Below are 22,499 nucleotides of genomic sequence, written 5' to 3'. Positions count from 1 at the left end.
CAAAGTTGGTAGGCTCTCATCCCAGCAATTGCTATTGGCCCCCATATCTTGACATTGGGCCTTTTAGTTATGAGAAGTTGTTTAAAGATTTTGACACATTTTGCCCCAATGACCGTGAAGAAGGTAAATATTTGTAGCCCTTCATCCGAGCATACTACTGGCCAAAACCATGAACCTGGGCATCTTCCTAAACAAGAAGGTGTTTGAATAGATAAACACAATTGACCCCTGTGACCTTGAAGTACACAAGTGTAGGTCATGGTCAATCATTTGGAAACTGTTAAGCCCTGCATGAAAATGGACCAATATCTTGACCATGAGTCTCTTTGTTGGAGAGAAGTTGTTAAATAGTAAAGTTGAAAAATTGTACTTGATTTGTTTCTAAACATATCAAAATTTAAATTCCATTCAATTAATAGTGTCTGATCCAATCAAAATTGTATTAAGTTTACTTCTGAGTCTATCAAAATAAAAAAAGTCTATTAAATTACTTACTAGTTTCTTAATCAAACTAAATCACATACTTTAGGGTATAGATAATACTCACAATGTTGGCTTCAGTTGGTGCAAGATATTTTTCAGTACTTAGTCTGACAAGGCCATCGTCAAATAGAAACACCCTGAGTGGGTCACACGAGGTCACAAGTACGTAGAGACGGAGGTCAAACTTGTAGCCATCCATCAGCAGTGGTTTGTCTATATATTCTTGTACTATAAAATGTTCTGTCTGGGGAATTTTTTCTGCATTTCTAAAGAGCTGAATCCTGAAAAATAAAAACAAAGTTTATTGCCAACAAGAGAGTTATGTACACTGATATATGTTTTACTTATTAACATTTAACATACCTCGCCCCTGTGACTTGAAAGTAGACCAAGGTTTAGTCATTTGAATTAGAACACTGACTCGTCATGTGGTAATGCATCCTCAATAACCATTAAGAAGCCTTAAATCAGCCCATTATGGCATATCAATGTACTATGATGTGGCTCATGTTTCTTTCTACCTCCAACTTTGCTGGGCTAACAGAAATACCAGACATATAATACTCATTTGAACTTTGAAAACCTCACCCTGTTACCAGCCAGGGTTGTCAGAGATCCAATTTGTCTTTGAACTTTGGACCCAAATGATAGTGGCCTCTGACCCAGTGACCTTGATCGTTTGGTCAGTTAACTGCTTGTTTGATTCTAACTAATCTTTTTCATAAAATCTTAACAAAGTTTGACCTTGATCTTGGTCAGTTGACCATGATTATTTGCTTCATACCAGGATGCTCATAACCGGTACAATATCATGATCCTCCTGGGCATCTTGGTTATTGTCAAGAAGTTGCTTAACTATAGTTAAGTCTATGGTAATCACCTCTGGCCCTGAGGTTTAGTTAGAAGGTTGTAGTCTATAGTAATCGCCCATGACCCTGAGGTCTAGTTAGAAGGTTGTAGTCTAAAGTAATCACCCCTGGCCCTGAGGTCTAGTTATAAGGTTGTAGTCTATAGTAATCACCTCTGGCCCTGAGGTCTAGTTAGAAGGTTGTAGTTTATAGTAATCGCCCATGGCCCTGAGGTCTAGTTAGAAGGTTGTAGTCTAAAGTAATCACCCCTGGCCCTGAGGTCTAGTTAGAAGGTTGTAGTCTATAGTTATCACCCATGGCCCTGAGGTCTAGTTAGAAGGTTGTAGTCTATAGTAATCACCCCTGGCCCTGAGGTCTAGTTAGAAGGTGTGGGTCTATAGTAATCACCCCTGGCCCTGAGGTCTAGTTAGAAGGTTGTAGTCTATAGTAATCACCCCTGGCCCTGAGGTCTAGTTAGAAGGCTGTAGTCTATAGTAATCACCCATGGCCCTGAGGTCTAGTTAGAAGGTTGTAGTCTATAGTAATCACCCATGGCCCTGAGGTCTAGTTAGAAGGTGTGGGTCTATAGTAATCACCCATGACCCTAAGGTCTAGTTAGAAGGTTGTAGTCTATAGTAATCACCCATGGCCCTGAGGTCTAGTTAGAAGGTTTAGTCTATGGTAATCACCCATGGCCCTGAGGTCTAGTTAGAAAGTTGTAGTCTATAGTAATCACCCATGGCCCCGAGGTCTAGTTAGAAGGTTGTAGTCTATAGTAATCACCCATGGCCCTGAGGTCTAGTTAGAAGGTTGTAGTCTATAGTAATCACCTCTGGCCCTGAGGTCTAGTTATAAGGTGGTAGTCTATAGTTATCACCCATGGCCCTGAGGTCTAGTTAGAAGGTTGTAGTCTATAGTAATCACCCATGGCCCTGAGGTCTAGTTAGAAGGCTGTAGTCTATAGTAATCACCCATGGCCCTGAGGTCTAGTTAGAAGGTTTAGTCTATGGTAATCACCCATGGCCCTGAGGTCTAGTTAGAAAGTTGTAGTCTATAGTAATCGCCCATGGCCCTGAGGTCTAGTTAGAAGGTTGTAGTCTATAGTAATCACCCATGGCCCTGAGGTGTAGTTATAAGGTTGTAGTCTATAGTTATCACCCATGGCCCTGAAGTCTAGTTAGAAGGTTGTAGTCTATAGTTATCACCCATGGCCCTGAGGTCTAGTTAGAAGGTGGTAGTCTATAGTAATCACCCATGGCCCTGAGGTCTAGTTAGAAGGTTGTAGTCTATAGTAATCACCCATGGCCCTGAGGTCTAGTTAGAAGGTGGTAGTCTATAGTAATCACCCATGACCCTAAGGTCTAGTTAAAAGGTGGTAGTCTATAGTAATCACCCCTGGCCCTGAGGTCTAGTTATAAGGTTGTAGTCTATAGTAATCACCCATGGCCCTGAGGTCTAGTTATAAGGTTGTAGTCTATAGTAATCACCCCTGGCCCTGAGGTCTAGTTAGAAGGTTGTAGTCTATGGTAATCACCCATGGCCCTGAGGTCTAGTTAGAAAGTTAAGTCTACAGTAATCACCCCTGGCCCTGAGGTCTAGTTAGAAGGTTGTAGTCTATAGTAATCACCCCTGGCCCTGAGGTCTAGTTAGAAGGTTGTAATCTATAGTTATCACCCCTGGCCCTGAGGTCTAGTTAGAAGGTTGTAGTCTATAGTTATCACCCATGGCCCTGAGGTCTAGTTAAAGGTTTGGTTTGGTTTGTTTTTGTTTAACGTCCTATTAACAGCCAGGGTCATTTAAGGACGTGCCAGGTTTTGGAGGTGGAGGAAAGCCGGAGTACCCGGAGAAAAACCACCGGCCTACAGTCAGGTACCTGGCAACTGCCCAACGTAGGTTTCGAACTCGCAACCCAGAGGTGGAGGGCTAGTGATAAAGTGTCGGGAGACACCTTAACCACTCGGCCACCACGGCCCCTCCGTTGTAGTCTATATTTCTTACCCATGTCCCTGAGCTCCATTGGAAGGTTTAATGATGAATGTTTTGGTTTTTTTCTTTGCACGTAGGTCCTTGGCGTAGTTAAGTAAAAGGCTGTGGTCGGCAGGGAGGATCCAGGTTTTAGGAGCAAAGGAAAAGTCATCAGCAAGTTGTTTCTGTACTCTGAAGAAAACAAAGGATGAGTTAGAAGAGCATGGTTAGTTTATTCTTTAAACTGACATAGCTACATACATGTACAGACTAATTGAAGGATGATATATCACTATAAGATTAACTAGGTATAATTCTATATGATCTGATGGGTACAGATTTACATAGGAGATCTGTATATGATATGTATAGCCTCTGTTACATTGTAAATATACAACAAGATGTAGATGACAGTATTTAATTTGTACTGGATCAATAAAGTTTGTCCATAACTGACTTATAATTATACAGCTGTTGTTATGGGCCATTTAAATATATTAAAACAAAATTTGATACTGCACACAAACTGCTTTTATGTTATGGAAGCTGTATGATATATCAAGCTACTGGAACAGCTTACATTAGGAGAATTAACCTCTGGCAGCCGTGATTGATATGAGACCATCGGGCCAACTTAATAAAGGTGGCTATAACAACAGATAGTAATCATCTCTTCATTAACAATTCATAACCACCCCACACAGAAATAGGGTGGAGAGAATACGTCGTCAGGCTATCTGTTCACCACTTCAAAAGCGAGCTTCTCAAGTTGTGTGTGACCCCTATTAGCTAGGCCGCAGGGTAACACATAGGGGACACCTGTTACTAGGCCGCAGGGTAACACGTAGGGGACACCTGTTACTAGGCTACATGGTAACACAGGGAACACCTGTTACTAGGCTACAGGGTAACACAGGGAACACCTGTTACTAGGCTACAGGGTAACACATAGGGAACAACTGTTACTAGGCCGCAGGGTAACACGTAGGGGACAACTGTTACTAGGCTGCAGGGTAACACGTTTTGTTTTTGGTTTTTTGGTATATTTTGCTTTTCTAGTTCTTAGACATTTTATGTTTAAACTTAGAAAAGTGTGTTATCATGTCTGCATTTTCTTGGTTTTACTTAGGACCCTGAGTGAGTATTATGTTGTGTACAACTATCATGTTAACACTGTAAATTCTGTTACACATTCTGACACTCGTTAACCTTATCTGCTGACTTGGTGACACTTTTGGTCATCATAGTAAGCTGACGCATCAAATAAAATGGTTTTATGGAACAGGTTAGTTATGATTTAGATTGGTTAAATGGTAAATTACTTAGCCATGTTGCGGGCCAGACAATCCTTGCGTGTGATTTCCCCCATCCCTGGGAAATGGTTGATCCTTTGGAAAGATTTCATCTCCGAGATCCGATCCGTGGCAACAAAACAGTCATTCCAAAATAGATAGCTGAAGACAAAATTATATTATACTTATCAGCATAGTTACTTGACGACAAAGTAATATTATTGATCAGAATGGGTTCTTGTGGACAAAAATTACACATTTTCTGTTTTTAATTGAGCAGATAGATAGTTTGGGAGAGAAACATAACCTTTATCAGGATTGATAGCTTAAATTTCTACAATCTGTGAAGATCATTTGACCTTCAAAAGTCCTTCAATGTCAAAAACAAAATTTACACACCATCTTGTCATTAATGCCCTGATCTACCAACCTGTTTGGGTCGTCATCTTTGGCAACAGCATATCCAAGCTTTTCAGACATCTGACGAACTAAGAGAATATATACAAATTTTAATTAATAATTGGAAGAGAAAGTTCTGACAAATGCAAGTAAATCTAATTCTCACACTGACAAGAGGAGCTAGCCTAACTCTCACACTGACAAGTGGTACCTGACCTGAGTATAATTATCCCACTGACAAGTAGAAGCTGACCTAATTCTCACACTGACAAGTAGAAGCTGACCTAATTCTCACAATATGTAGAAGCTGACCTAATTCTCACACTGACAAGTAGAAGCTGACCTAATTCTCACACTGACAAGTAGAAGCTGACCTAATTCTCACACTGACAAGTAGAAGCTGACCTAATTCTCACAATATGTAGAAGCTGACTTAATTCTCACAATATGTAGAAGCTGACCTAATTCTCACACTGACAAGTAGAAGCTGACCTAATTCTCACACTGACAAGTAGAAGCTGACCTAATTCTCACAATATGTAGAAGCTGACCTAATTCTCACAATGACAAGTAGAAGCTGACCTAATTCTCACACTGACAAGTGCCAGCATGACCTAATTCTCACAATGACAAGAGGAAGTCTAACCTAATTCTCACACTGTCAAGTGGCATTATGACCTAGTTCTCACACTGACAAGTAGAAGCTGACTTAATTCTCACACTGACAAGTAGAAGCTGACCTAATTCTCACACTGACAAGTAGAAGCTGACCTAATTCTCACAATGACAAGTTGAAGTCTCTGACTCATGCTGACAACTGACAATACTTATTCTCTCCTAATGGAATGAAGCTGCTAGAGTGCTGACAAGATCTTTCTTAATATAGCAACAGTGACCTTAACCTGATGACCCTGAAACATGAACTTGTCTTAGATATTATACATATAGTCCTTTGTATTCATATGAAATTTGGTCAAAATCCCTCAAAGAATTAAGTGCTGGCAAAGGATTTTCTAACAAATAGTAACCGTGACCTTGACCTAAACCCAAACACAAACTTGTAGATATATTACGATTACAGTCCTTTGTATTTGTGTGACATTTGATTGAAATCCCTCAGGGAATGAAGCCTCATAAGTGCTGACAATGGATTTTCTAAAAATAATAACGGTGGCCTTGACTTTAACCCAACAACCCTGCAACTCAAACTTGTCTGAGATATTATGGTTCCTTGCATTTGTGTGAAATTTGATCAAAATCATTCAAGAAATGAATTAAGCCACCACAGCACTGACAAGGATTTTCTAAAAATAGTTAGTGACCTTGATCTTGACCTGACAACCCTGAAATTCCAACTGTCTGAGGTTTAATAGTCCTTTAATGTATTTGAGTGAAGATAGATCCAAATCCCTCAAGGAATGAAGCCACTAAAGTGCTGACAAGTGGTGTTACATGTGTTACATATATACATATGTACAGGCAGATGGAGATGAAAAATATATAGTCCCCCCCCCCCCCCCCCCCAGTTTCTGCGGTAGGGGACTAATAAGATCGATAAGAGATGTTGAAAATTTCTGGCCTTCATTAGGGCTATAATCAGGTACATTTACCCAATACTTACTGACATCATAACGGGTGCCACTAAGGTTGACAGTGATCAGACTTTTCTTTTTCCGTTTCTTTTTAGGTATAAGAGGTCCTTTGAGTCTGTCATCTGCTTCTGCCATTTCCTGTTGTCTTTCGTCGAGACGATCGTCATGGCGTCGACCTGTTTGTTGAAGTGGTCCTGTGGTCTTGGCACTTGGTCGTTGTGTGTAGTGCATCAGGGAACTTAAGGTTACATCTAAAAATATATAGTTATGTCATCTCATTATAGATATGTAATATACAGTTATGTCATCTCATTATAGATATGTAATATACAGTTATGTCATCTCATTATAGATATGTAATATACAGTTATATGTCATCTCATTAAAGATACGTAATATATAGTTATGTCATCTCATTAAAGATATGTAATATATAGTTATGTCATCTCATTATAGATATGTAATATATAGTTATGTCATCTCATTATAGATACGTAATATACAGTTATGTCATCTCATTAAAGATATGTAATGTACAGTTAAGTCATCTCATTATAGATATGTAATATACAGTTAAGTCATCTCATTATAGATATGTAATATACAGTTATGTCATCTCATTAAAGATATGTAATATACAGTTATGTCATCTCATTAAAGATATGTAATGTACAGTTATGTCATCTCATTATAGATATGTAATGTACAGTTATGTCATCTCATTATAGATACGTAATGTACAGTTATGTCATCTCATTAAAGATATGTAATATACAGTTATGTCATCTCATTATAGATATGTAATGTATAGTTATGTCATCTCATTATAGATATGTAATATACAGTTATGTCATCTCATTATAGATACGTAATATACAGTTATGTCATCTCATTATAGATATGTAATGTACAGTTATGTCATCTCATTATAGATACGTAATATACAGTTATGTCATCTCATTATAGATACGTAATATACAGTTATGTCATCTCATTAAAGATATGTAATATATAGTTATGTCATCTCATTATAGATATGTAATGTACAGTTATGTCATCTCATTAAAGATATGTAATGTACAGTTATGTCATCTCATTATAGATATGTAATATACAGTTATGTCATCTCATTATAGATATGTAATGTACAGTTATGTCATCTCATTAAAGATATGTAATGTACAGTTATGTCATCTCATTATAGATATGTAATGTACAGTTATGTCATCTCATTAAAGATATGTAATGTACAGTTATGTCATCTCATTATAGATATGTAATGTACAGTTATGTCATCTCATTATAGATACGTAATGTACAGTTATGTCATCTCATTAAAGATATGTAATGTACAGTTATGTCATCTCATTATAGATATGTAATGTACAGTTATGTCATCTCATTATAGATATGTAATATACAGTTATGTCATCTCATTATAGATATGTAATGTACAGTTATGTCATCTCATTAAAGATATGTAATGTACAGTTATGTCATCTCATTAAAGATACGTAATATACAGTTATGTCATCTCATTAAAGATATGTAATGTACAGTTAAAAATCTCATTATAGATATGTAATGTACAGTTAAAACATCTGATTAGAGATATGTAACTATTATAAGATAAAACATCTCATTATATATATATATAATATGTATCTTTTACTATCTATTTCATTCATGTTAATTGATCAAGTTGGATTACAAAAGAAATTTTTACAGGATATTGAATGCCGAGATTTCCAAATCACCACAAATTAATCTGACCTATTTTGATCTCCTAGCTTCTCTGGTAGTCTGTACTACACAGTATAGCTAAATGATGAGACATCCACTTATGGGCTTTTCCACAATTTCTAACAATATGTAGTGTAAGTGGAACACTGGATTAAACTCAATCAATTTATCTTGACCGACATGATATATTTAGGATAACGTCATTATACTGTGACTTGTCTACAGAGTTTAGACTCCTTTACTCAAATTAAATGTTACCCACAAACTATACGTAAAACATAGTTCGGTAAACATGCACACTAAACAAATCACCGTTTACACTATTGCGTTCATTCTAATGTAACATTACAATTACAACATTCTCAAGAAGATGTTTTGCAGCATATTTTTTACTGGAAAATTGTTTTGCAATTATAATATGCAATATACAAGTTGTATATCCTGAAATAATGAAGATAATGTTTTTCAATAAAAAAAGAAAATTAAAAATAGTATTTCATATATAAATGACCTCCTATCAGATAGCACTGGGTTTATAGTAACTGAAAAAGAATTACATATTAAAATAACACTGACTTTGCAATGATCAACTGCGCACCACTTAGCTAATTTGTGACTTAATAATACAAGTTATGTACTTTGTAGCATGTGAGTGACAGTTCATGGAAGCCGTGCTGCAGGTGCCTTTAAAAAAACTTTCATTATCAAAAATTATACAGAATATTGATACAGTAATTACACTATTGCGTTCATTCTAATGTAACATTATAATTATAACATTCTCAAGAAGATATATTTGTATCACTTTGTCTTGATTATAGCAGACGATTATTACAAATCATTGAGAAGATATAATCACATTGCCCCGTCTCTCGTGTGGTAAAACTACATTCTATAACCTCATCAATCCCGATAAATAGGTGTAAATTATAAACAATGAGATATGACCTTACCTGAGAGCCACATTGTATCAGAAGATCAATTACGTGTACAATAGTAATCAATATCCCTATTGACTAGTTGACTTTGTAGGAAGAAAACTTGGATTACTAAATGTGAACTTTCCTTGACTGTTGTGCCACATGAGATACAGGGCCCTAAGTACATAGACACACACACTGCAGTACCTGTAATCAATATTACTCTTTATGTGGAGACTCTTCCTGTAGAAAGTACAACTATATCATTTAATAATTCAAATGAAGCATTTCTATGATGAGAGAGGTCCTCTGTGGGGACCAAGGAATTATTAAATACGATAAATTCCCGATCTTCCAAAATCAACCTCAATTAATGTTCCTAATAATTAGTCCCTACCCTCACAGTCTAACTGTCCCTACGGCTACCACACAGTCTAACTGTCCCTACCCTCACAGTCTAACTGTCCCTACCCTCCCAGTCTAACTGTCCCTACCCTCCCAGTCTAACTGTCCCTACCCTCATGGTCTGACTGTCCCTACCCTCACGGTCTAACTGTCCCTTAACCCTCACGGTCTGACTGTCCCTACCCCCACAGTCTGACTGTCCCTACCCCCACAGTCTAACTGTCCCTACCTCCACAGTCTGACTGTCACTACCCTCACAGTCTGACTGTCCCTACCCCCACAGTTTAACTGTCCCTACCCTCACAGTCTGACTGTCCCTACCCCCACAGTCTAACTGTCCCTACCCTCACAGTCTAACTGTCCCTACCCTCACAGTCTATCTGTCCCTACCCTCACAGTCTGACTGTCCCTACCCTCACAGTCAGACTGTTCCTATCCCCACAGTCTGACTGTCCCTACCCTCACAGTCTATCTGTCCCTACCCTCACAGTCTATCTGTCCCTACCCCCACAGTCTATCTGTCCCTACCCTCACAGTCTGACTGTTCCTACCCTCACAGTCTAACTGTCCCTACCCTCACGGTCTGACTGTTCCTACCCCCACAGTCTGACTGTCCCTACCCCCACAGTCTGACTGTCCCTACCCTCACAGTCTGACTGTCCCTACCCCCACTGTATAAGTCTGACTGTCCCTCCCCCCCACAGTCTGACTGTCCCTACCCCCACAGTCTGACTGTCCCTACCCCAACAGTCTGACTGTCCCTACCCCTACAGTCTGACTGTCCCTACCCCCACAGTCTAACTGTCCCTACCCTCACAGTCTGACTGTCCCTACCCTCACAGTCTGACTGTCCCTACCCCCACAGTCTGACTGTCCCTACCCCCACAGTCTGACTGTCCCTACCCTCACAGTCTGACTGTCCCTACCCTCATAGTCTAACTGTCCCTACCCCCACAGTCTGACTGTCCCTATCCCCACAGTCTAACTGTCCCTACCCTCACAGTCTAACTGTCCCTACCCTCACAGTCTGACTGTCCCTACCCCCATAGTCTAACTGTCCCTACCCCCACAGTCTGACTGTCCCTACCCCCACAGTCTGACTGTCCCTACCCCCCAGTCTGACTGTCCCTACCCCCACAGTCTGACTGTCCCTACCCTCACAGTCTGACTGTCCCTACCCCACAGTCTGACTGTCCCTACCCTCACAGTCTGACTGTCCCTACCCCAACAGTCTGACTGTCCCTACCCCTACAGTCTGACTGTCCCTACCCCCACAGTCTGACTGTCCCTACCCCCACAGTCTGACTGTCCCTACCCCCACAGTCTGACTATCCCTATACCCCCACAGTCTGACTGTCCCTACCCCCACAGTCTGACTGTCCCTACCCTCACAGTCTAACTGTCCCTACCCTCACAGTTTGACTGTCCCTACCCCAACAGTCTAACTGTCCCTACCCCAACAGTCTGACTGTCCCTATCCCCACAGTCTAACTGTCCCTACCCTCACAGTCTAACTGTCCCTACCCCCACAGTCTGACTGTCCCTATCCCCAGAGTCTAACTGTCCCTATCCCCACAGTCTAACTGTCCCTATCCCCACAGTCTAACTGTCCCTACCCCCACAGTCTAACTGTCCCTACCCTCACAGTCTGACTATCCCTACCCTCTCAGTCTGACTATCCCTACCCCCACAGTGTGACTGTCCCTACCCCCACAGTGTGACTGTCCCTACCCCCACAGTGTGACTGTCCCTACCCCCACAGTCTGACTGTTCCTACCCCCACAGTCTGACTGTCCCTACCCTCACAGTCTAACTGTCCCTACCCTCACAGTGTGACTGTCCCTACCCTCACAGTCTGACTGACCCTACCCCCACTGTCTGACTGTCCCTACCCCCACAGTCTAACTGTCCCTACCCCCACAGTCTAACTGTCCCTACCCTCACAGTCTGACTGTCCCTACCCTCACAGTCTGACTGTCGCTACCCCCACAGTCTAACTGTCCCTACCCCCCACAGTCTGACTGTCCCTACTCTCACAGTCTGACTATCCCTATACCCCCACAGTCTGACTGTCCCTACCCTCACAGTCTGACTGTCCCTACCCTCACAGTCTGACTGTCCCTACCCTCACAGTCTGACTGTCCCTACCCTCACAGTCTGACTGTCCCTACCCTCACAGTCTGACTGTCCCTACCCCCACAGTCTAACTGTCCCTACCCCCACAGTCTAACTGTCCCTAACCCCCACAGTCTAACTGTCCCCACCCTCACAGTCTAACTGTCCCTATCCTCACAGTCTGACTGTCCCTACCCTCACAGTCTGACTGTCCCTACCCTCACAGTCTGACTGTCCCTACCCTCACAGTCTGACTATCCCTACCCCCACAGTCTGACTGTCCCTATACCCCCATAGTCTGAATGTCCTGATCTTTACAATTATTTGTATGACAGACCTAATTCATCATATTGTGTGCTGTAGATGGTAAATCCATGGTGACATTTTTTATGAGGTTAAGATCCTGAAGCTTGGTGATGTGGGAATATTAACATATCTACAGGTAAGTCACAAGTGAATGCTATGTTTCTTAACCAGATCTGGGTTTATTACACATCCAAGGCGGCCTCAAACCATTCAGGTGAAGGAACAACTTGTATCTTACTTTGTCAATAAAGCTACACAGGTGAAAAACACATACCAAACCTTATCATCTCCTCCATACCACACTGATGGTACAAAAATACTGAAGCTGATAATGCATTCATATTACTCAAATGTTGCAAATAACTTGAAAAGTGTTTCAACTTTATTTTAAGCTAATATCAAGCTAAAAACTGAACATTAATTGTTTCTTCCAAACAACTTCTCAGGTTTCAGAATCTATAACTAATTGATGAACTTTTTTACCAACACAAGGGGGGATAATGATGTCATATCTCACATGTTATAACTCTGAATACTTAAGTGTAAAAGTCCTTTTGATCGCGATAATTTCATCCACTCATATAATATTTTGATATCAATTTGCTTAATGAAGAACTACAAATGAAGTTGAATTGAACGTGGAAATTACACCCACATGTATTATTATTATTCCCTTTATTTCCTCCTTAAAGAAGATTTTATTCACTTGAAGGATGAAATATTCTAAAGTGAATTAAGGGACAATGCTTTTCCATCCAAACTAATTTGAACACAACATTTTTTTTTATTCCACAGGCTACTCCACAGACATTCTGGTATAACATTTACAGTCTCCATTACTGTCTGATATAGTTTACAGATCCAGTACTGTCTGATATAGTTTACAGATCCAGTACTGTCTGATATAGTTTACAGATCCAGTACTGTCTGATATAGTTTACAGATCCAGTACTGTCTGATATAGTTAACAGATCCAGTACTGTCTGATATAGTTTACAGATCCAGTACTGTCTGATATAGTTTACAGATCCAGTACTGTCTGATATAGTTTACGGATCCAGTACTGTCTGATATAGTTAACAGATCCAGTACTGTCTGATATAGTTAACAGATCCAGTACTGTCTGATATAGTTTACAGATCCAGTACTGTCTGATATAGTTTACAGATCCAGTACTGTCTGATATAGTTAACAGATCCAGTACTGTCTGATATAGTTTACAGATCCAGTACTGTCTGATATAGTTTACAGATCCAGTACTGTCTGATATAGTTTACAGATCCAGTACTGTCTGATATAGTTAACAGATCCAGTACTGTCTGATATAGTTAACAGATCCAGTACTGTCTGATATAGTTTACAGATCCAGTACTGTCTGATATAGTTAACAGATCCAGTACTGTCTGATATAGTTAACAGATCCAGCACTGTCTGATATAGTTAACAGATCCAGTACTGTCTGATATAGTTTACAGATCCAGTACTGTCTGATATAGTTAACAGATCCAGTACTGTCTGATATAGTTTACAGATCCAGTATTGTCTGATATAGTTTACAGATCCAGTACTGTCTGATATAGTTTACAGATCCAGTACTGTCTGATATAGTTTACAGATCCAGTACTGTCTGATATAGTTTACAGATATACTGGTATAACATTTACAGATCCAGTACTGTCTGATATAGTTAACAGATCCAGTACTGTCTGATATAGTTTACAGATCCAGTACTGTCTGATATAGTTTACAGATATACTGGTATAACATTTACAGATCCAGTACTGTCTGATATAGTTTACAGATCCAGTACTGTCTGATATAGTTTACAGATCCAGTACTGTCTGATATAGTTTACAGATCCAGTACTGTCTGATATAGTTTACAGATCCAGTACTGTCTGATATAGTTAACAGATCCAGTACTGTCTGATATAGTTTACAGATATACTGGTATAACATTTACAGATCCAGTATTGTCTGATATAGTTTACAGATATACTGGTATAACATTTACAGATCCAGTACTGTCTGATATAGTTTACAGATCCAGTACTGTCTGATATAGTTAACAGATCCAGTACTGTCTGATATAGTTAACAGATCCAGTACTGTCTGATATAGTTTACAGTCTCCAGTACTGTCTGATATAGTTTACAGATCCAGTACTGTCTGATATAGTTAACAGATCCAGTACTGTCTGATATAGTTAACAGATCCAGTACTGTCTGATATAGTTAACAGATCCAGTACTGTCTGATATAGTTAACAGATCCAGTACTGTCTGATATAGTTTACAGATCCAGTACTGTCTGATATAGTTAACAGATCCAGTACTGTCTGATATAGTTAACAGATCCAGTACTGTCTGATATAGTTAACAGATCCAGTACTGTCTGATATAGTTTACAGTCTCCAGTACTGTCTGATATAGTTTACAGATCCAGTACTGTCTGATATAGTTAACAGATCCAGTACTGTCTGATATAGTTAACAGATCCAGTACTGTCTGATATAGTTAACAGATCCAGTACTGTCTGATATAGTTTACAGATCCAGTACTGTCTGATATAGTTAACAGATCCAGTACTGTCTGATATAGTTTACAGTCTCCAGTACTGTCTGATATAGTTTACAGATCCAGTACTGTCTGATATAGTTTACAGATCCAGTACTGTCTGATATAGTTTACAGATCCAGTACTGTCTGATATAGTTTACAGATCCAGTACTGTCTGATATAGTTAACAGATCCAGTACTGTCTGATATAGTTTACAGATATACTGGTATAACATTTACAGATCCAGTACTGTCTGATATAGTTTACAGTCTCCAGTACTGTCTGATATAGTTAACAGATCCAGTACTGTCTGATATAGTTAACAGATCCAGTACTGTCTGATATAGTTTACAGATCCAGTACTGTCTGATATAGTTAACAGATCCAGTACTGTCTGATATAGTTAACAGATCCAGTACTGTCTGATATAGTTAACAGATCCAGTACTGTCTGATATAGTTAACAGATCAGTACTGTCTGATATAGTTAACAGATCCAGTACTGTCTGATATAGTTAACAGATCCAGTACTGTCTGATATAGTTAACAGATCCAGTACTGTCTGATATAGTTAACAGATCCAGTACTGTCTGATATAGTTAACAGATCCAGTATTGTCTGATATAGTTAACAGATCCAGTACTGTCTGATATAGTTAACAGATCCAGTACTGTCTGATATAGTTTACAGATCCAGTACTGTCTGATGTAGTTTACAGATCCAGTATTGTCTGATATAGTTTACAGATCCAGTACTGTCTGATATAGTTAACAGATCCAGTACTGTCTGATATAGTTAACAGATCCAGTACTGTCTGATATAGTTTACAGATCCAGTACTGTCTGATATAGTTTACAGATCCAGTACTGTCTGATATAGTTAACAGATCCAGTACTGTCTGATATAGTTTACAGATCCAGTACTGTCTGATATAGTTAACAGATCCAGTACTGTCTGATATAGTTTACAGATCCAGTACTGTCTGATATAGTTAACAGATCCAGTACTGTCTGATATAGTTAACAGATCCAGTACTGTCTGATATAGTTTACAGATCCAGTACTGTCTGATATAGTTTACAGATCCAGTACTGTCTGATATAGTTTACAGATCCAGTACTGTCTGATATAGTTAACAGATCCAGTACTGTCTGATATAGTTTACAGATCCAGTACTGTCTGATATAGTTTACAGATCCAGTACTGTCTGATATAGTTAACAGATCCAGTACTGTCTGATATAGTTAACAGATCCAGTACTGTCTGATATAGTTTACATATATACTGGTATAACATTTACAGATCCAGTATTGTCTGATATAGTTTACAGATCCAGTACTGTCTGATATATATACATGTGTGTTATATACATGTGTGTTATATATATACATGTATATGAAATACAGGTGTGGTATATACATGTGTGTTATATATATACATGTGTGTTATATATATACATGTGTATTATATACATGTGTGGTATATACATGTGTGTTCTATACAAGTGTGTTATATACATGTATATGATATACAGGTGTGTAATATACAGGTGTGCTATATACAAGTGTGTTATATACATGTATATGATATACAGGTGTGTAATATACAGGTGTGCTATATACAAGTGTGTTATATACATGTATATGATATACAGGTGTGTAATATACAGGTGTGCTATATACAAGTGTGTTATATACATGTGGTGTGTAATATACAGGGTGTGTAATATACAGGTGTGTTATATACTAGTGTGTTTCTTACATGTTTGTTCCTGACAACTGTGTTATTTGCAATTGTTTGATATATATAAGTATGTTCTATACAACTGACATGTTCTAATACAAGTGTGTGGCTCTGTGGTTTTCTGATATGCCTACAGCATTTAAATAGATATTCGATCTCCTGTTTCTATTGATTGCAGCAGTGGATGCTTCCGTTTTATTTTAGAGTCAATATTGAATGAATACAGCAGGTGTATTAGCTACAAGTGAATGTGACATTGGAGCAAACAAAGCAATGTACCTATCTTTAACCAAGGGCTGGTTCAAAGTCATCAATAATGTATGGCCCTTCCCCATAACTGACCCAGAACAACTTATATCTTGTCAGTACTGTCCAACACCCACATCTCATATATCTTAAGTGTCAAATATTTAACTTGTAACCAAGAGGCCCAAATGGCCTGCATCTCTCACAATTATTCAATATCTTTTGAAAAAGAGGCACAATTGACCTGCATAACTCACCTGCATATTCACTGCAATGTTCTCTACCTTTCATCGGTTAATAAAAAGTGGTTTGAATATTTTATCAAAGGTGACACCTCTGTAAATCCTTGAACACTTTGTTAATGGTGTTAACCCCAGAGCCTTAACCAGTCAAATACAAATGTACCTTCTATGTCTTTTGCATATTTGGTTGATCAAAAGTTTCAAGAATGTGTTCAAAATCTGACTCCTGTGACCTTCAATGTGGATCAGAGTATTTTTTTCTAAATTTGTTGGGTGCTTTCCGAGGAACCTACCAACCAAATATCTTGAATTCTTAAGACCTTTTGGCTATTGAAAAGAAGTTGTTTAAAGGAAACTTCTGACAGCAAGACATCAGGCAATGTGCAAACAGGTGTGCTAAACTGTCTATATACAAATGTAGTTGTAAATTTTACTGAGGCATGCAAATTTTAACATATGCATGATCTATCCTCAGAAATCCCAGGCAATATGGCAAGTATGGTAAGTTCTTTTCACAAACAATAAGTTAATAACAGCAAGCTTTACCCAGCGAAACATCAAGAACTTCAGAAGAAGCTGTTGGAATTTTGTCCCCATGATGCTTAAGTGACCTAAAAAAACCAGGTCAAGGAGCAGCTTTTTCACAAACACTATCATGTTTCACTTCAGAAAACTGTGTATTGTGGTCCCTACAGTCATTGACTTCAGAAAACTCAGTGTATTGTGGTCCCTACAGTCATTGACTTCAGAAAACTGTGTATTGTGGTCCCTACAGTCATTGACTTCAGAAAACTGTGTATTGTGGTCCCTACAGTCATTGACTTCAGAAAACTGTGTATTGTGGTCCCTACAGTCATTGACTTCAGAAAACTCAGTGTATTGTGGTCCCTACAGTCATTGACTTCAGAAAACTGTGTATTGTGGTCCCTACAGTCATTGACTTCAGAAAACTCAGTGTATTGTGGTCCTTGCAGCCATTCATTCTAAATACTTGTAAGAAAAAAAGTTGATGGAGACAGGACAATGGACGACAATGCCACTCTTGATGGAGGCAGGACAATGGACGACAATGCCACTCTTGGTGGAGGCAGGACAATAGACAGTAATGCCACTCTTTTTGGAGGCAGGACAATGGATGGTAATGCCACTTGATGCAGGCAGGACAATGGATATCAATGCCACTCATGATGGAGGCAGGACAATGGATAGCAATGCCACTCTTGGTGGAGGCAGGACAATGGACGACAATGCCACTCTTGGTGGAGGCAGGACAATGGATGGGAATGCCACTTGATGCAGGCAGGACAATGGATATCAATGCCACTCATGATGGAGGCAGGACAATGGATAGCAATGCCACTCTTGGTGGAGGCAGGACAATGGATAGCAATGCCACTCTTGTTGGAGGCTGGACAATAGACAGCAATGCCACTCTTGTTGGAGGCTGGACAATAGACAGCAATGCCACTCTTGGTGGAGGCAGGACAATGGATAGCAATGCCACTCTTGATGGAGGCAGGACAATTGACAGCAATGCCACTCTTGGTGGAGGCAGGACAATGGATAGCAATGCCACTCTTGATGGAGGCAGGACAATTGACAGCAATGCCACCCTTGGCTTTTCAGACTACTCTCCAGAATGAATTTATACAAACATTACTAGAGACAGATAAGACACATGCTAGACCAAGTGACAGGTATTTTGAGGCATTATAATGGAGCAATACCGGCATTTTATCAACTGTTGACTTCTATCAAGCCTCCTTGTGTCACTGTTTTACCATAGAATACTGACAGAATCAATATGTACAGGTGATCCAGACACTACTTATATATACAAACCACTCATGATAAATGGTAAGGAAGGTTCTAACATTTGAAACTATTATGCAATACTAATTCTCATCATCTGAGAATATTTTCACTGTTACCAGCTTACAGTAAGAAGTATGGTTACTCAATGACAAGTCTTTCTATCAAAACAAACACTGCCTTTTCATGTAACTTAATTATTTTCTTTAGAAGCTTGTAATATGATATTCTTGTATATCTGTTTTACCAATGATTGGCCCTGCCATAAATCAATCCATCTTGGACAGCCAACTTGGTACTAAAATAGCAAATTATGGAAATTCTATTGTTATCATACAACTGTACTGTAGTGTATACCCTATTGTTATCATACAACTGTACTGTAACAGTAGTATAAACCCCATTGTTATCATACAACTGTACTGTAGTGTATTCCCTATTGTTATCATACAGCTGTACTGTAGTGTATACCCTATTGTTATCATACAACTGTACTGTAGTGTATACCCTATTGTTATCATACAACTGTACTGTAGTGTATACCCTATTGTTATCATACAACTGTACTGTAGTGTATACCCCATTGTTATCATACAACTGTACTGTAGTGTATACCCTATTGTTATCATACAACTGTACTGTAGTGTATACCCTATTGTTATCATACAACTGTACTGTAGTATAAACCCTATTGTTAACATACAACTGTACTGTAGTGTATACCCTATTGTTATACAACTGTACTGTAGTGTATACCCTATTGTTATCATACAACTGTACTGTAGTGTAAACCCTATTGTTATCATACAGCTGTACTGTAGTGTATACCCTATTGTTATCATACAACTGTACTGTAGTGTATACCCTATTGTTATACAACTGTACTGTAGTGTATACCCTATTGTTATCATACAACTGTATTGTAGTGTATACCCTATTGTTATCATACAACTATACTGTAGTGTATACCCTATTGTTTAACTGTATTGTAGTGTATACCCTATTGTTATCATGCAACTGTACTGTAGTGTATACCCTATTGTTATCATACAACTGTACTGTAGTGTATACCCTATAGTTATCATACAACTGTACTGTAGTATATACCCTATTGTTATCATACAACTGTACTGTAGTGTATACCCTATTGTTATCATGCAACTGTACTGTAGTGTATACCCTATTGTTATCATACAACTGTACTGTAGTGTATACCCTATTGTTATCATACAACTGTACTGTAGTGTATACCCTATTGTTATCATACAACTGTACTGTAGTGTATACCCTATTGTTATCATACAACTGTACTGTAGTGTATACCCTATTGTTATCATACAACTGTACTGTAGTGTATACCCTATTGTTATCATACAACTGTACTGTAGTGTATACCCTATTGTTATCATACAACTGTACTGTAGTGTATACCCTATTGTTATCATACAACTGTACTGTAGTATATACCCTATTGTTATCATACAACTGTACTCTAGTGTATACCCTATTGTTATCATACAACTGTATTGTAGTGTATACCCTATTGTTATACAACTGTACTGTAGTGTATACCCTATTGTTATACAACTGTACTGTAGTGTATACCCTATTGTTATCATACAACTGTACTGTAGTGTATACCCTATTGTTATCATACAACTGTACTGTAGTGTATACCCTATTGTTATCATACAACTGTACTGTAGTATAAACCCTATTGTTATCATACAACTGTACTGTAGTGTATACCCTATTGTTATCATACAACTGTACTGCAGTGTATGGAATCATTCATACAAAGTGCTATTTTACAAATAATGATCCAATGTCACACCAAGTATTGACAATGACAATCATTTTGTTATAAGGACTTTTTTAGCTGACGCAACGAGTTCCAACTTAAAATCCCATCCTATGATTCTCAAGTCTGAGACTGCCCCATCATACTGTACACACCCAAATTACATAACAATGTCAATCATTTCCAAACCCCACCCAAATAGTCTGGTCCGAGACAGCCCATAACATACACTTCCAAATGGGCTACCCCAACAGTCTGGTCCGAGACAGTCCCATAACATACACTTCCAAATCCCACCCCAACAGCCTGGTCCGAGACAGTCCCATCACATACACTTCCAAATCCCACCCCAACAGCCTGGTCCGAGCCAGTCCCATCACATACACTTCCAAATCCTACCCCAACAGTCTGGTCCGAGACATGAGTCTCATTACATTACACTTCAATATCCCACCCAAATAATCTGGTCTGAGACATGACTCCCGTTACATTACACTCCCAAATACTACTCCAACAGACTTGTCGGAGACACGAGTCTCATTACATTACACTTCCAAATCCCACCCCAACAGACTTGTCTGAGACATGAGTCTCATTACATTACACTTCAATATCCCACCCAAATAATCTGGTCTGAGACATGACTCCCATTACATTACACTCCCAAATACTACTCCAATATTGTCATCCAAGACAGATTACATAGTAGATACACTGTACACTTCCATATCCCCACGCCAACAGTCTGGTCTGAGACACAATTTAAGTCCCATAACATCACTTCTAAATCCCACCAAGTCTGATTGCTATTTCCAATGACAAGACATGTACAGTCCCAAATGTAAGACAATCGGTAATTTCAAAATATAATGTACCCTTTTTCTACAGGCAGATGGTTTGTCTTTACCTTGTGTCTGTGCTAATTGGATCAATAGAGTAAAGCATTATATCTACAGAGCAAATAACTGAATGGAGTACTCAAACAGCTGACAAAAATACGAGCTACATTAATACAATGAAAAGGAAAACTGTTTAAACACAAAAATGTTACATTGTATATGGTTGGTGTGTGTGTGAAGAATTTATGTCATTATTTTGAGTACAGTATCTTATACCATGAGTCTAATAAAGTTTTAGGATACAGTAGAATATCTGTTTAATACCGCTACAAAATTGGCCCACACAGCAACCCATTATCCCGTGTCTGTCACACAGGAAGTTATATGTTTTGTGCTGCCAATTATACAGGTTCTCTTTCTCTCTTTGTGTCATTAGGTAGGAAATGTATCCATAAATGATCTCTGTCATGGTTAATCATTCCTGTTTGATGTCCCGCCTCAGGATAAATCACACACAACTAGTAACCTGTTTTACCTGTCCGATCAATGCATGTATGTATGACTACATCAATAATATTTATACAGAAACCAAATCAAACATCGAAGGATACAAAAATTATCTGAATTTTGTAAGCTTTCCAATTTTCAAAATAACTGTTTATATAAAATGGTCTTAGCCCTAATGGCTGATTATTTCAACAAAATGAAGTTATGAATTATCTTAAAAGCCTCAGTTTAATATGACAGCCTAATATCATACTCCGAGGAGGCAGAAACATTGAAACGTTCCACCGACCCAGTGTCAGCTGTCCATTAACTACTATTATCAGTATATGCTCCTTTTTAATATTGACTCCTCGAAAAATAAAATACCACTGACAAAACTTATTTACGTCTTTCAAATTTCAATTTTAAAGACATTTAACTGCTAAATGTTACTGCTTTGTAACTATACATTTACATAATGGTACCTCACACCTTAGATCAAACGGTAATTCATAATGAACCTGTTTGGGTAATGTCTGGTCAGGTAAATCATAATGAACCTGTTTGGGTAACGTCTGGTCAGGTAAATCATAATGTACCAGTTGGGGTAATGTCTGGTCAGGTAAATCATAATGTACCAGTTTGTGTAACGTCTCGTCAGGTAAATCATAATGTACCTGTTTGTGTAATGTCTGGTATACTCAGGTA

General features: G+C 38.6%; 1 protein-coding gene across 5 annotated transcripts in view; it reads right to left on the bottom strand.

The window, feature by feature from the left end:
* Positions 1-22,499, bottom strand: part of LOC117325288 (tubulin polyglutamylase TTLL7-like) — a 59,209-nt gene that overhangs the window by 23,452 nt on the left and 13,258 nt on the right. For all 5 annotated transcript variants that reach the window (XR_004532232.1, XM_033881402.1, XM_033881404.1 and 2 more), the window contains exons 3-7: positions 6,609-6,830; positions 5,019-5,076; positions 4,619-4,750; positions 3,330-3,488; positions 548-764 (exon numbers count right to left, since the gene is read on the bottom strand). Coding sequence is in view for 4 of the 5 variants with exons in the window: in XM_033881402.1 (XP_033737293.1) it covers positions 548-764; positions 3,330-3,488; positions 4,619-4,750; positions 5,019-5,076; positions 6,609-6,830 (788 nt within the window). In the remaining variant the exon portion in view is untranslated. The remainder of the gene's footprint in view (positions 1-547; positions 765-3,329; positions 3,489-4,618; positions 4,751-5,018; positions 5,077-6,608; positions 6,831-22,499) is intronic.

The sequence above is a fragment of the Pecten maximus genome, chromosome 4, assembly GCF_902652985.1.
Source record: "Pecten maximus chromosome 4, xPecMax1.1, whole genome shotgun sequence".
NCBI classification, from domain to species: domain Eukaryota; kingdom Metazoa; phylum Mollusca; class Bivalvia; order Pectinida; family Pectinidae; genus Pecten; species Pecten maximus.
The sequence above is the reverse complement of the archived record's forward strand: the minus strand, read 5'-3'. Positions and strand labels throughout refer to the sequence as shown.